Genomic DNA, 14,095 nt, shown 5'->3' with positions numbered 1-14,095 from the left:
CCTGTAACTAATCTGCAAGTTTGAGCTCTGTCCATTACATTTTGCACGAGTTATTCCAAAAATACAGTTTTTCACACACTTAAGTACATTCAAGAATCGGTAGCACTTTGTTTGCTTTTTGAGGTTTGTGCTCATTAAACCAGAATGGCTCATGCCCTTTCCATCATTTCTATTCTGGTTTTAAGTCAGCATAGGTTTAACTTGTATTGCTTACTCACAGAAATGAATAAGCAACAAAACACTTGTGGGCTCCACTGTAACGTGTAGGTTACTGGGTATCTTCACTGCATGCGTTAGCCTACACTAGGCTACTGTAACACATATAGTGAAGTCACTATAGCTTTCAGTTGGTTTGACAAATTCACAACATGATCATAATCATTAAATCATGATTATGCTTTGTTTACATTTGTACACAACTTATATACAGTTTTAAACATGATTTCTTTGTAACCGGTGCAATTTTTTGTCTCTTGTACACAGAACGCGAACAAGAGACAAAAAATGCGAAACCACAACTCATCCAATCCTGCAATAAACAAAAATAAATGACCTTCCAAATTGGTTGCTGGTTTAAAACATGAACCAAGAGAATTTTGTTCTGGAAATTAATGCAGATATTATGAACCAAGTGTGTTCTCAAAAATAATGCATTAACGATTCATGCAATTTTCTCATTGTTACAATTGTATCGCACCTCTGTCAGAACTATCCCGTGCATACTTTAAAACTATAATAGCAGACAACGTTTACGTTTGTTTATGTTGTAATCACCTCAAACACAATGTGACTTTTTGTAGCGGACAAGTGAATGCTTTTTGTAGTGAAATTTTACACCTTTTGACCACATTATCGTTGAGTAATTGAGTAAGAAGTGAAAAATGTTACAATTGTGCCAGAGCTCCCCTACATATGCTACAGTACATTTACAGAAATAACATTTTCAAATAACAAATTTGATCATTCTGTTTCAAAATTCCACAAACTTTAATTGATCCTCCCGGGCGGGAGACAAAACAAGTGTGCAGACTTGATTTTTTAAATGCTGTATTAGTTCCTTCTCCTCACTGCTGCACACGTAGTGACGCATGTAACAAGAAATTAAGAAATTGCATCCCCAACTGGTTAAAGTTTGAACGATATGCAAAATTTAGACAAAATAATAGTATTTTCCCTTTTACACTTTCATTAAAAACTATTTATATTAAAAATGGTCCCCCTCAAATATTAGGGATGCACAAGCTCCTCAGCACCCACAGAGCTGGAGAATTCCTACTGAACATTCCTGCTATGTCCTATTCACAAAAAAAATATTTCAGATTCCAATGAAGGAAGAAAATATGAAGAATACACCTACATGTTTTATAATTATTGTTTTGAACTCCAAGAAAGCTCTTTGCATAGCCTGCCAGTAAAACCTTTCGTAGCTAGTTTGTTCCCTTGAAACCTGCACATGATTATAGTTGGATTTTAAACGCATATCAATTTCATATTATTTACCCATGACATACAACATAAATGATTTCACTCATCTGTCCATTTTACTCATTTTGATGACAGTTACACAACCTAAAATATGGCATACCTTGAAGACTGAAAACAGAAACAGCAAAGACAGCCTTTTTTGGTAATGTATTCTCTGGCCTGCATCTCGGCCACACTTGTTGTTTGGGGAAAGCAATAGGAGTAAAAACCCACGTTCTTACCTCAGTCATCTCCTTCACCTTCCGTTCATAGAATCTCACTTCTCTCTGCAGTGCAGGTGGAAGTGACTTCCAGGAATAAGATCTCCAGTACCTCCTCTTGTTTTCCAAGAAAAACATGCGTTTCTCAAGCTTTGTTGAACCTTTAAGGATGCAAAATAAGAGACACACTAGTTGACACGTGCTCTACAGAAATCGTACATGAATTCGGTGGGGGTTCAGCACAACAAGTGTTAAATGTGACTTCCCCTTTAAATCGATGTGGCATCAGCAAATTCCACAAGCAATCAAGATAGTAGGCAGTACAAATTTAAACGGAACTGCGTGGAGGAGGGGTGGGGTAAGTGAGACATGTGGTCACCTTGCTCAAACTTGAAATCCATGTAGGAGAACTGGTTCATTGCCTTTCGCTTCTTCCCTCTCGATTCTGTAGAATGCTCTCCCCATTTCTTAAGGGAATCAGACAAGGCCTAATCAGAAACAAAAAAAAGAAAATTAGTTTCCTGAAAAGGGGAAATAAAACAATTTACAATAAACTTCTCTTGCCAATTTGCCCCTGGCAGATATAGAAATGGTATGCACAGACAAACACTGCTAAAGTTTCATCTTTTCATAGATGAGCTATTCAAAGCCTCTCTGAGAGGATATTGAAGTATATAATTTGACTTGAACTGTTCATACAAGTGGAATGCCTTTGAAAGAGACGGGTAATATCTTACTGTATGAATATCACTTCCCCAGCTATACTAGAATGCCATATTTATATTTGGTAGAGTATCCTAGTAGAGCTTTAAGTTCACTAGCTCACTATTGACCGTGCTGTGGAAGGTCAAAAAGCAATCTCTTCACCCTCCGCCTGCTGTACAAATATACTCCAAACCACCCATGCTCCCATAAGAAACCAGGTGCCATTTCAAATAGAAATTTACATTGTCCTCTTAACAGAAGGCACAATATAACAGGGAATATCTTAGAGAGAAAAAAGTCTTTATCAACAATTTTGTTCAATGGCTTTCACTGGCAGTACAGAGCAAATATTGCATATCTCTAAAAGAAAACACTGCAAAGAGAACACATTCCTGTTCCTGGTCAGCTAGCCAACAGGATAGCTGACAGCCTGTTAAGCAAGCTAGCTAGATAGCCAGCCAGCTAACTAGTAGCCGAGTACCCCAGTCAATAGACTATCAAGCTAGCTGTCCAGCCAGGTCAGTGACACATTCCCCCTTTCCAAATCTCCTCTTTGCTTCACTGCCCATGACTAGATTTGAATTACAGCAATTGGCTGAACATTCCTCTGACTGAATATACCAGAATTGGACATGTCCAATCAGATTAGTCTCCAAAACCATTTTAAAAACACAGTTCCAAAAAGAGCAATTTACAAAATCCACACACAAGTAAACAAAATGAAAGTCTCATCATTTAAAATGTCTTCACCAGAACGGAGGTCTACCTTGCGAGTGATTGCATAGTGTCCCTTGAGAGATCTCAGAGCCCATTTGATGTCCAGGCTGCTTAACATTTTGAAATCCCCCATCAACAGGTCTGCGGCTTGAATGAAGGTGCGAGCATCAGCCATTCCCAGCAGAGAGAAGTCAAAATAATCTTCCTTTTTCTAAAAAAAAAAAAAAGCACAATAAACACAAAAAATGAATCCTCTTCAAAACTCTGTACACATCCACAGATTTAAGTGACTAAAATGAACCTAGCTAATACACAAATGTTGCTGACTTGCCTGTATTTCAGTACTAGTTGTTTCCAGAAGAATACTGGTTTGTTGATTCAAGACAGGGATTGTAGCGTTCTTTGGGTATTCAGGGTTCTCCAATAAAAAGTTGCAAATTCTGCAAAGACAACAGAAACAAACACGTCTTTCTACAACCATTATGGATGCTGAACCTCCTAAATGCAGCCTGAAATCGTACATCAAATTAATAGTGTAAACCCAAAGTCTCCAGTCTCTCATGCACTTATGAACTATGACACTGCTCAAAGTAGTTGCCACATGATGAAATCAGGTTGATGGTACTTCACTTCCACATTGTCCTGGCAATAAACATAAATCAAACAGTAAAAAAAATAACTTTTGCTTCCTTATCCGATTTTGTAGAGGGTAGATTTTTAGACACCATAGAAACACTGATCAAATGGAAATATTGCATAATGAATTACACATTTTTATTAATCTCTGCCCTCAGCCTGTTTGACTTGGTCTTTTCTGCACTGGCTACAAGGGCTTGTTGACAATGTAAAGATAATCTGTACAGCAACATAACAGCAGGTCCTGAATGCCAATGAGAACACAAGCGTTTATCAGGTTTTCCTTGCCTTTTCTGCACTTGAATTTAAAAATTTGTGATGCCAATGTTGCAACTTATTCCTTTAGGTTAAAATGACCTTTCTGTTAGAATTATCCATCTCAATAACTACCACAGTGGAGCAGAAATAGACAGACAAGGTCATGTTCATTGCCCTGGTAAAAAAAAAATACAAGGAACCCAAACAACCACAGAAATGTTTTTTAAAAAAAAGAAAAAAGAAAAAAGCCAACTGGAAAACCTCTGCCATGGCTACTGAATAAGGCGATTCATTTTTATCACTAGAGTAATTCTGTTACAAATTATGAATAACCAATATCAATAAACAAGGGAATGTACACAAATGATGTCTCAAAAAAGACAAAAAACTTCCAAAGAAAAACATAAGCTACTCAAAAAAGCACTGAAAATGCACAAGTAAAACACAAAAAATTTAACTGGTACAGAAATATGAATGGCTTGCTGTGCTGCTTCTACAAGCCACTTGCACGTCACCCGCTTTAGATAATTCCATTCATTCCACAAAACAAAACTCATATAGGGTCTACCCGTTTTTCTAGGCATAGAATAAATTTGTTACTTCGAATCCAACTGGAACCCCCGTGCCATCACAAAACCATCCCAATGATAAATACAGTAATGCAAACAGTCTGCCAGCTGTGGTAGACGCAGGAATTCCCCTTACATATGGTACTGTTGAATGAGCTAGAATCCTTCGCAGATATGTATGGAATGCATATTCCACCAAATCCACCAATTAGAGCAAGACAAAGCTTTATTTCTGCCACCTTTTTCAAGATCTGACTCTTGAATTAGAACTTCACAACATCCATTTAAATACTCATGTATTTGTTACCAATCGTTGAATAAGGAAAACCAAAACACAAACACTGATGAAAAGTAAAACAGCCAGCACCCACATAGAAAACTGGATGCTGCCTTTGTTGCAGTTCAAGAGTCTAGTGTACTCACTAATGGAACTTTTCCATGCCTACTCAAGATGGGAAGTCGGTATTGAAAGCACGATAAAAAGATACATACATACACATTTACTTACAAATTTAAATCTTTTGCATTATGCTTCCTTATCCAATTTGTTAGAAAGTCTTCCTCGACATCCGGAAAGAGGTCCATCTGCCCAAAATATAATTTTGATACTTAAGTTCACAAGAATTAACTTAATATAAATTAAACATCAAAAAGAATTTACATGAAGATCTTCATCAGAAACCATAACAGACAGCTACCATCCATTTTCATGGATGTGCGACGTTGTCATGGCACTTACCACTCCATTCACCAACGTCTGCACCTGCCCAGGGCCACAGCCTCCAGCATTAGAGGGCCCAGGCCTCTCATCATCAACCACCTCTCGGGCCACAGGCTGTCCTGCTCTCAAGGGTCTCTGGTCCACAAAGAACACAACCTCACCATCAGGCTGCTGCTGCTGCTGCTGCTGCTCCTGCAGCTGCTCCACAGGCTGTTTCTCAACAGAGTTTAAGGGGCCCTCCTCCAAACCCCTGTTGTCCCTTTGCAGGCTGTCATCTAGGATTTCATGAACAACCTCCACAGTACCCAAGAGTTGAGGCACCTCAGTATTCAAAACCGCTCCCTCCAGGTCAGGCCTGTTGCTTGGAGGCCTGGGCACAGTGTCAGCCTTTGATGTGGATGGTGCTCCACTCTGGTTCTCGGCCATTGAGGCTACGCTTTCCAATACAGGAAGTGTGTCCGGTTGAGGCTCAGCAGATACCCCATCATTCCTGTTTGCTGGCCCCAGAGAAAAGCCCCCACCCCAGGGAGCTGCAGGTCGGATAACACTGGGGCGAAGTGGCAGCTGAGGCTGAAAGACAGTGACAAGGGGTTGTGGCTGCAATGGACTTTCACTTAAATCATCCCAACATCTGGAGAAACTAACTTATCCATGATGGCTCAGCATTCAGTACAACCAGGCAATACTATAAGAGAATAACAATTCTGTTTTTACCAGGGAAATCACATGCTCATCTTCCTCCTCCTCAATTTCATCCTCTGCTTCAGACTTCAACTGGACAGAATGGTTTGGTACACATGCAAGGACTTCCTCATCGGAGTCGTCAGATATAGTAATAAAGAGATCGTTTCTAATTTCACCATCTGCCAAAACATGTGGAGGTCAACAAGGTTAATGACAAACTCCAGTGGCTCTGTGTTATATGACTGTGGTGTTGATATATTGACCATGGTCATCACCTACCTTGTCCCCGGTGTCTGCGGAAGCTGGCCAAATGAATGACATCATCATCATTTGCTTCATCAGCCATCATCGGAACCAGAGACTCTCCAGTCTTCACTGTTACACTCACATAGACCAAGTCCACATACTCCTGAGTAAGACATACTGCTTAAAGAACTGTAGTGGTCTGAAAGGCTTGACAATGCATGCATTTCATTTTGGTTCAAAATCAGAGTATCTAGAGAAACTTGACTGGGTGATGATCCACACTTCAGTGTGGTTAAGAAACAATCTACTTGGTTCATGCAGATTTCCCCCTTTAGACGGTTGGTTGCTAATGGCATAGTGCACTCTGTTCAAAAATAATTCCAGGGAAGGGGTTAGGTTGGACCTTAAAATCAATCCTGATGCCACTGATTTCACCATGCGCTCGGTGCCCCGTGTAAGATATACTTGTGTACTTAAGAACTTGTAGACGATTTTTAAACAATATTTTAGGACCACTTAAATGATTGTTGACTAGCAAATCGTAACAACATTTTAGAGAGCCGTTCAAGTTGGTCAAAGCTCTGTGAAGACGGTTTCAGAGAAATACGATCGGTTCCAAAACCTGAAGAAAATAGTGAATGCCTCCACTTCACTCGCTTAGAATTTCACCAGACTCATTTCACTTCAACGCCAATTGAATTGTTGTTAAAACTGGGGTTTCCCGTCTGTTTAACTTTCAGTTTCCCTGGATATTCCCGAACTATCTAACCCAAAGTGATTCATAACGACTACCTAGGCGTCGTTTTCTTGAAAAAGTGAAACTTGACAAGCAAAGGATATGAATCCAAAATACACATTTTCCCGAAGATTGTTAACTAGCTAGATATGTGGGTGTGAAATGCTACCGGATAGGCAACTAGCTAGCAAACATTAGCCACGAAAGCTTCTGTGTTGCTTGCTAGCTAATAGGACACAAAATAAACAATGTTCACATCACGGAAATAAATTCATAACTGACGCACCGTTTAAATTATTATAACTAGCTAGATAAGGCTGCACTACTGCCTGTCTGACAAATCATTTATCAGAAGATATATTTTAATCTACATCTAACAAACTTACCTCCCACAGCAGACTGTTCCAAAATAACACGAACACAACCGACTGCTCGGCGCGTTGCTGCTTGGTTCTTCTACTTTCTTGCCGGAAGCGAGATGAAAAGGCACGCAGCACGCACAAGCCGCAAGGAGTTCTAGGAGATGTAGTTTCACACAACTATTTGCTGGTGAAACTACATGTCGCCTACTCTGCTGTGCCGAATATGGTGGAGCCATAACAATATAGAAATGTCAGCTTGCAAGTGAAAGACAGATAAGGTTTTCAAAGGGAAAATATTTGTGTTTAATATGTATGTGATATATAATAATTAGCTATACGAGATTTATAAAATAAGAAAATATTTTTATGATATACTCTATTCAGATGAGCTTTTTTCCAGTGCAAAACCACAATAATGTGTTTTTGGTTAAACTGATAAGGTCATGAAGTCAATGTAATTTGATGTAACTATAAATGTTTTTGAAATAATTCATTTTCTGTGCATCAGGAATTCACAAAACTGTCGGATTCAGGAAATTTAAAAAATATAATATCAGGAATAATTTTGGCATGCTTGATCTTATTTGGTTCAACTCCTTTTCTTGTCTAGCCCTTCTAATTTGTTTGCTGATTGGATTTCAAGTTTAACCATTGTCTCGTTTGATTTGGCTCTTTTGATTCTTATCTTAGCCCTTCTAGTCTGTCTGTCCAGTTGATTTTGTATGCTTTATTCAATCCAACCTCAAATCTCATTTAGCCCCTCTGCTTGGCATTTAGTGACTCCGGGTAGTTAGTGTTCCCAGCTGGATCACAGATCCTTCCAATTGGACGCTACATTGTTATTTTGCTTTTTCATTTTTCCTTTATTAGTTTTGAAGGTGACTCTGGGTGGAATTTAAATTTTCTGTTGCGGGTGTGCTTTTTAGACTCTGGTTCTCAGTCAGCAGACCTAGTGTCCCAAAGCTCAGTGTTTAAAGCCGCCCCATACCCGGCAAGCCTTTGAAGACTAGTTAGGCTTTAGTTAGTTCTGGTTAGGTAGTTAGGAACTGGAATTAATCTTCAGTCTGCAGCAGGCAGTTCCTCTACCCATTCCCCATTAATTTCCCTCCTTCTTTCCCCTGTAACAGTCTGACCTGAACCAGGTCTTAATGGTGTGATTAGTTAAAGATATTTGTTCTGTTTTGTGCTGTCCATCTAGCTTTATTGCATGGAATGATATGGTAATGGCTCTGGATACAAAATTAGGGAATGTACCTGTACCTGGGACATTTTTTAGATTATGGTGTATAAAGAAGAAAACTATCAGCAGAAAAACAATTGAACATGAGGGTGTAACATCAGGAATAGAACAGAGGACCTATATTTCCATGCTATGTTGAGGAATATGCACATTTATGCATGACCATTATTGATATATGTTTTTTAATTCCGTTTTATTCATTACACTCTGTGCAGAGGGCCTTTGGTAAATGCAGGATATAATGGTCTTATTGTTGCTTGAGGGCCGGGAGCTGCACCTGCCTTCAAGGCCGGTCTACAGCCTGGTACTGTTTACCTTATCAGTGGTCACTATGACAGTAGGAAGATGTAGCTGAATCTTAATTAAGAAAAACATGTTTTTCACCAGAAAAGCATTTGAGACGGGAGGGGGGGGTGGGGGGGGGGGGGGGGGGGGGGCACTGTATTGAAATGATATATGGTCAAGCCTGTTAGTGGAGAAAGATGTCTTTGTTAGAAAGTTTGAAGACGTGGAAGGAAAGGTGGTGACAAAAGCAAAAGATAAGGTTTTCACATTATAAAAGGTATAGACCTATCCTGGTTCGATGAGCTCACTGTGATGAAAAGGGGAATCCCTGTCCAAATCTCTAAGTGATGTCCTCCAGACCCTGGAAATAAACCGGTTAAGAAATCTTGAGAACTTCTTCCTTGATTTCTGTGTCAAGTTTGTTTTGATATATAGAATTCATTAAGCTTGACCGAACCTGAAGTGGAGGTGTTTCCCTCGACAGCTAATGATACAACATTCAGACTGTACTGATTCTCGTCATAGTGGCACTGTGACCTTTGTTATGAGGATTCACATTTTCAAGTTAAAATGAACAAATTATGGAGATCCTTTTAAAGATTATTTTTTTATTTTTCCAAGTGATGGAATTGGCTAGGTTATTCACCTTAAAAATGTTATTTCTTTCCCCAGCAGATGGTGGTAAAGACACACCTTTCTTGCACATATTCACAACTATGTCTCAAAATAAGCCTGCATCAGTCTGCCAAATGCAGACAGCTACAATTTACAACTGGCATTAAGTATGGAAAAATGTGATGCCAAATGTCCATCTCAGGATCAAGTATCTGAATTTCCCCCACATAAATACGTCACTTTCAAATGTTTCCAACGTATCTTACAGCAAAGCATATTCAAACATTTTTGAATATACCGTTTTTATGCCATTTTGACTAATCGTTTAAGATTTGCCAATACAAATATACGATTACAGACAAGAGGCTGCATTTTGAGGACACAAAAAAGTTTTCATCCCTACTTTTAGTGCTTGCACCTGATGAACGCAACAGGGTTTAAAACACTCAATAAAGTTACATGTTTCAACAGATTCAAGGGGAAGAAGGGGAAGGTCTCTCACCAAATTCTTCTCACTCTCAGGGAGGCAATGGCTATTTTATTGATGCTAATTTCACATCTAAAATTTGTTAACATAGATCAAGAGTATAGATCTAATATATACATAAAGTATATATACTGTAGGCAAACAATGTAGATAAATCTTATTTTACTGATTTATGGTCTCAGTGAACTTAAGTACCAGATAAATATGATATCAGATGTAGTAGAGATGTTTATAAATCTTTAAATACTGCTTTGTGAATAATGCGACATTCAGAGGTGGGTAACCTGGCTTCAAAGAGTAAAAAGACTGACCATGTATTTACACCACCAACATGCACTAAACCAGCTGATTACAATAATTAGTTCTCCTACCATGGTGAAGAGTTATGCTAATTAGAATCAGCTGGTTTAGTGCATGGTGGTGGAGCAAATACATGGTCAGTCTTTTTACTCTTTGAAGCCGGGTTACCCACCTCTGGCGACATTCAAAAAATAATTTATCATTTATATTAATATTGTGTGACTGTGTCATGTCTATGTATACTTTAATCATTGGATCTATGCACAGATGATATGCTCCATTTTTCTGACAAATGCCTCAATGAGCTACAGCTAATCTTTCCATGCCAAAGAATAAAATGGCATTGATACTGGGAGATATCGGGAGATATAGGGAATGCAGTGTTGCTGACCATTCCATTAATCCAAGTCTTAACGTCCAGTCATTGTTGCTGATAAAATATAAATGGAAAGGCCTGGGTTTGTGCAAGAGATGATAAGACCATTGATTTGGATTATAAAATAATCTGAGATATGTGTGATATTTTAATATACAACATGCCTTAGGTTTGTTTTACCTCCAAATGAGTTGATAAGAATATTTCTGAAAATTCTTGTTCAGAAATATTTAATTGCATTATTGATGGAATTTTATGAAATGTTTCTGTAATGCTTTGACATTTAAAATATGCATTTTGTAAGAGCTTAGAGGTCTGAAATCATACACTGTAATGCATCAAAGGAGATGCTATTGTTTTGTTTAATCTTCAAAATATTTTTTATAATATAGGCTACATTTTTTATTCCGTCAAATTTTGTGGGAATCATTTTTGTTACAACCATTGAAAGTTTGAGTGGGACAAATACCTTTCACCTGTAACCAACGCATTTCAGTAACTCATTTTCAACATGGAATAGACATAGTCAGCATATCCTTACTGACAGCTAATAGAAGCTCTTGTGGTCCAAGTTGTCTGCGAGCCCATTTTCCTAAATGGAGTGATTGCTTTAAAAATGTTCTGCCATGGAATCACACCAGACTGAAATACAAAGAGATAAGGCATCTGGAACTCATTGCCACATGCACAGATTGTCTATTCATGTGAGATCTTAAATCTGACTCCTTTCATGCCACAGCCAATCTGGACAAACACTTGAGCTATAAAATAGAGTAATTCTTCTTCTATTGTTCTATTCCAAGAAATGCATGCTATTACCAAAAAAAAAAGGATGTCAGTTTTTATTGGTGGTTCCTGAGTATGCACAGCTCTTTCTGCATTAGCCTTATATCTATTTTCTTTTTTAATTTAAACAACTTTGGCCCACCTATGTTTTAAACTGATAAAATTTCAGTCTGTGGAAAAAATTCTGAAGGCTATATGTAAGCCTCTATCATGGCAGCACCACAATTTTTAAGCAGTGTCTGTGATTGTATCTGTTCATTTTCCACATAAAAAAGATTTTAAAAATCTATAATGTTCTCCAGTATGAATTTATTGGATGTATGGTGTAGTAGCATTGAATCCCACCATGATTTAATATGAATTAATATAAATTATCATCAGATAACAGGTTATCATTCTGAATGATCAACCAAGGGAACAAAGAACAGAAGACACTGAAGTGCCACGCATGTAATAAAATGTTTTAATGATAAATTACTATTCATGATAATAATTGTTAACTAAAATGCTCTGATAGATTAGCTGAACTGTACACTGGAGGAATTAAGTCAGAACTAACTAAAATCAGACATTATAGGACAAAATAAAAATCATAACACACTTATGAATGTATATCACCATTTGTGCTTAACTAAAATAATCTTATAAACAACAGTCAGCAGAAGTTACCAGCAGAAATAGAAACCAGTAAATCAGGGTATTACAGAAATCCAGTTTCAATAAAATACGAACACAGGAAGCTAGGATCATTTTACGTAACAATAAAATATTTTTTAAAATCCATATCAAGCACACTATTCTTCTGACAGTGTGGAACAATCATTATTGCATTATTAATTTTTGTAGCAGACAAGCTGAAATGCTTATACCAGAACACACTGTATTCTACAACCTATTTATAGAGCTGAATAAATAGCTGAGCGATGTGGGTAGTCATTGCTCAAATGTAGAACATCGGTGTCCCCAGATGGAATTCGAGGTTAAGGTCCAGGGTGTATATGTTTCAAGCATATCTGTTGCAATGATGAATTCATTGGTCTGTATAACACAAATCACTGATGATGTTAAAAACTGGTAGTGTTTCCACATGTAGTATGTAGTGGCCCATATTTCAATCATGTTGAAATGCAGATTACTGGATTAATGTTGCCTATTAGATTCAGGATAATCTATATAAATCTATGCGAGAGTAATGACAGCTAGTCCAGGGATGTTCTGAAGAGCTACGTTTTCAAACCAAGGCGAAAGTTTGGAAATGACCAAGTGGTTGTTAGAGGAGTGGGAAGTTTCACCACTGGGGAGATAGGGTGGAGAAGTTCCATGGATGAGACATATTGTTCCTATCCTTCTACCTTCTCACAAAGACCATACAAAAATGTTTAGCGTCACAACAAATTAAACTGTAAAAATAAAAATAAAAAACTATACACATCTTCACTTATATGGCATGTTGTTGTCACATGACTAAATTAACAATTTGGGCCATTAATACCATTTGTATTGCTCATGAAAACTCACATATTCGTAAGCACCTAACAGATGAAATTCACTTTGAAAAAAGAACTGGTAAAGCATATGCTGCACAATGTAGCAAATTCCAATGACAGCCATAATTGAGTTCTGTTGTTAATCCTCAAATGAGTCCAATGGCATTCATCCAGGGCTGTGCCATCTGTCATTGCTCTCATGCAATGACGGCTGTCCCAGTGTGAAGTGAATGCAATGATGGCAAAACAGGACAATTATTTACTGGATATGAACAGATGTCTCCAGGTCTCAATCAATGTGTTGCTTTCTTCTGTAGAACAATAAGAAGCTGAGTGGAGAGACGAAGGTGTGTTTATTCAAAGCAGCTCTCTCACACACAGACACGCACGGAGGTACTTCAACATTCACAACCACTCCGACATTCTCACATAAATTAACTTAACAAATTAGCATGCAATATATGCTCATGATTTGTCGGGAAAATAATCTTTGCAAACAGGTTACATTGTATCCTCTTTATCGTTGCTTCAGTACAGGCCAAAGCCTTGTCTGAAACACTTTACATATGCACACGATCTGTGGAGAGATGGTTGCACCTGTTGAATAAATGACATTGCAACACTAGAATTTATTGGTGCACAATCTGCTAACATGGTATAAGATTCCCAAATATAGCTTTATTTTTTCGTCTACATGGGGTGTCAGATTCCAGTCCTAGAAGGCCACAGACATTTTGTTTTGGGGTGTTTCGGTACTTTACAAATTAATTGAAGTCAGTGGCCTAAGTGTCCACAAATCGACTGATGATTGGAAGGAAACCACAATAACCTGCAAGCACGGTGGCTCTCCAGGGCTTGAGCTTGATATCCTTGTTTTACAGTCTGATTACCAGAGTTCTATACTGATACTACATATAAATATCACCTATTCATATCCCAGTGGAATGTAGCAATACACTCAGGTGAATTTATCATTCAAAGTCTGAACATGATTGTTAAATGTGGTATTGAAACTCATTCAGCTATTCCATCCAGCCAAATACAGAAGGTTTATACTCCAATACTATGCCCTCATATACCTTGCCCTCAATTTATCTTATTGAAGGCAGGGTATCTTCTCATGCCTACCATCTTTGCTTGCCAGAGGGCATCTGGCATACAACAAAAAAAGGTATGTTGTTAGCCAATGATAAAATTGAG

General features: G+C 38.0%; 1 protein-coding gene across 1 annotated transcript in view; it reads right to left on the bottom strand.

Moving 5' to 3' along the window:
• The window catches only part of rnf216 (ring finger protein 216), a 28,820-nt gene extending 21,387 nt beyond the window's left edge, over positions 1-7,433 (bottom strand). The window contains exons 1-9 of the mRNA XM_035405776.1: positions 7,344-7,433; positions 6,255-6,384; positions 6,006-6,154; positions 5,310-5,861; positions 5,079-5,155; positions 3,439-3,547; positions 3,157-3,318; positions 2,065-2,173; positions 1,707-1,846 (exon numbers count right to left, since the gene is read on the bottom strand). Of these exons, the coding sequence (XP_035261667.1) occupies positions 1,707-1,846; positions 2,065-2,173; positions 3,157-3,318; positions 3,439-3,547; positions 5,079-5,155; positions 5,310-5,861; positions 6,006-6,154; positions 6,255-6,324 (1,368 nt within the window). The 5' untranslated portion in view covers positions 6,325-6,384; positions 7,344-7,433. The remainder of the gene's footprint in view (positions 1-1,706; positions 1,847-2,064; positions 2,174-3,156; positions 3,319-3,438; positions 3,548-5,078; positions 5,156-5,309; positions 5,862-6,005; positions 6,155-6,254; positions 6,385-7,343) is intronic.
• Between the last annotated feature and the right edge of the window lie 6,662 nt (positions 7,434-14,095).

The sequence above is a fragment of the Anguilla anguilla genome, chromosome 2 (assembly GCF_013347855.1).
Source record: "Anguilla anguilla isolate fAngAng1 chromosome 2, fAngAng1.pri, whole genome shotgun sequence".
In the NCBI taxonomy this organism is placed as follows: Eukaryota; Metazoa; Chordata; class Actinopteri; order Anguilliformes; family Anguillidae; genus Anguilla; species Anguilla anguilla.
Note: the sequence above shows the minus strand (reverse complement) of the source record. Positions and strands in the feature narration are given on the sequence as shown.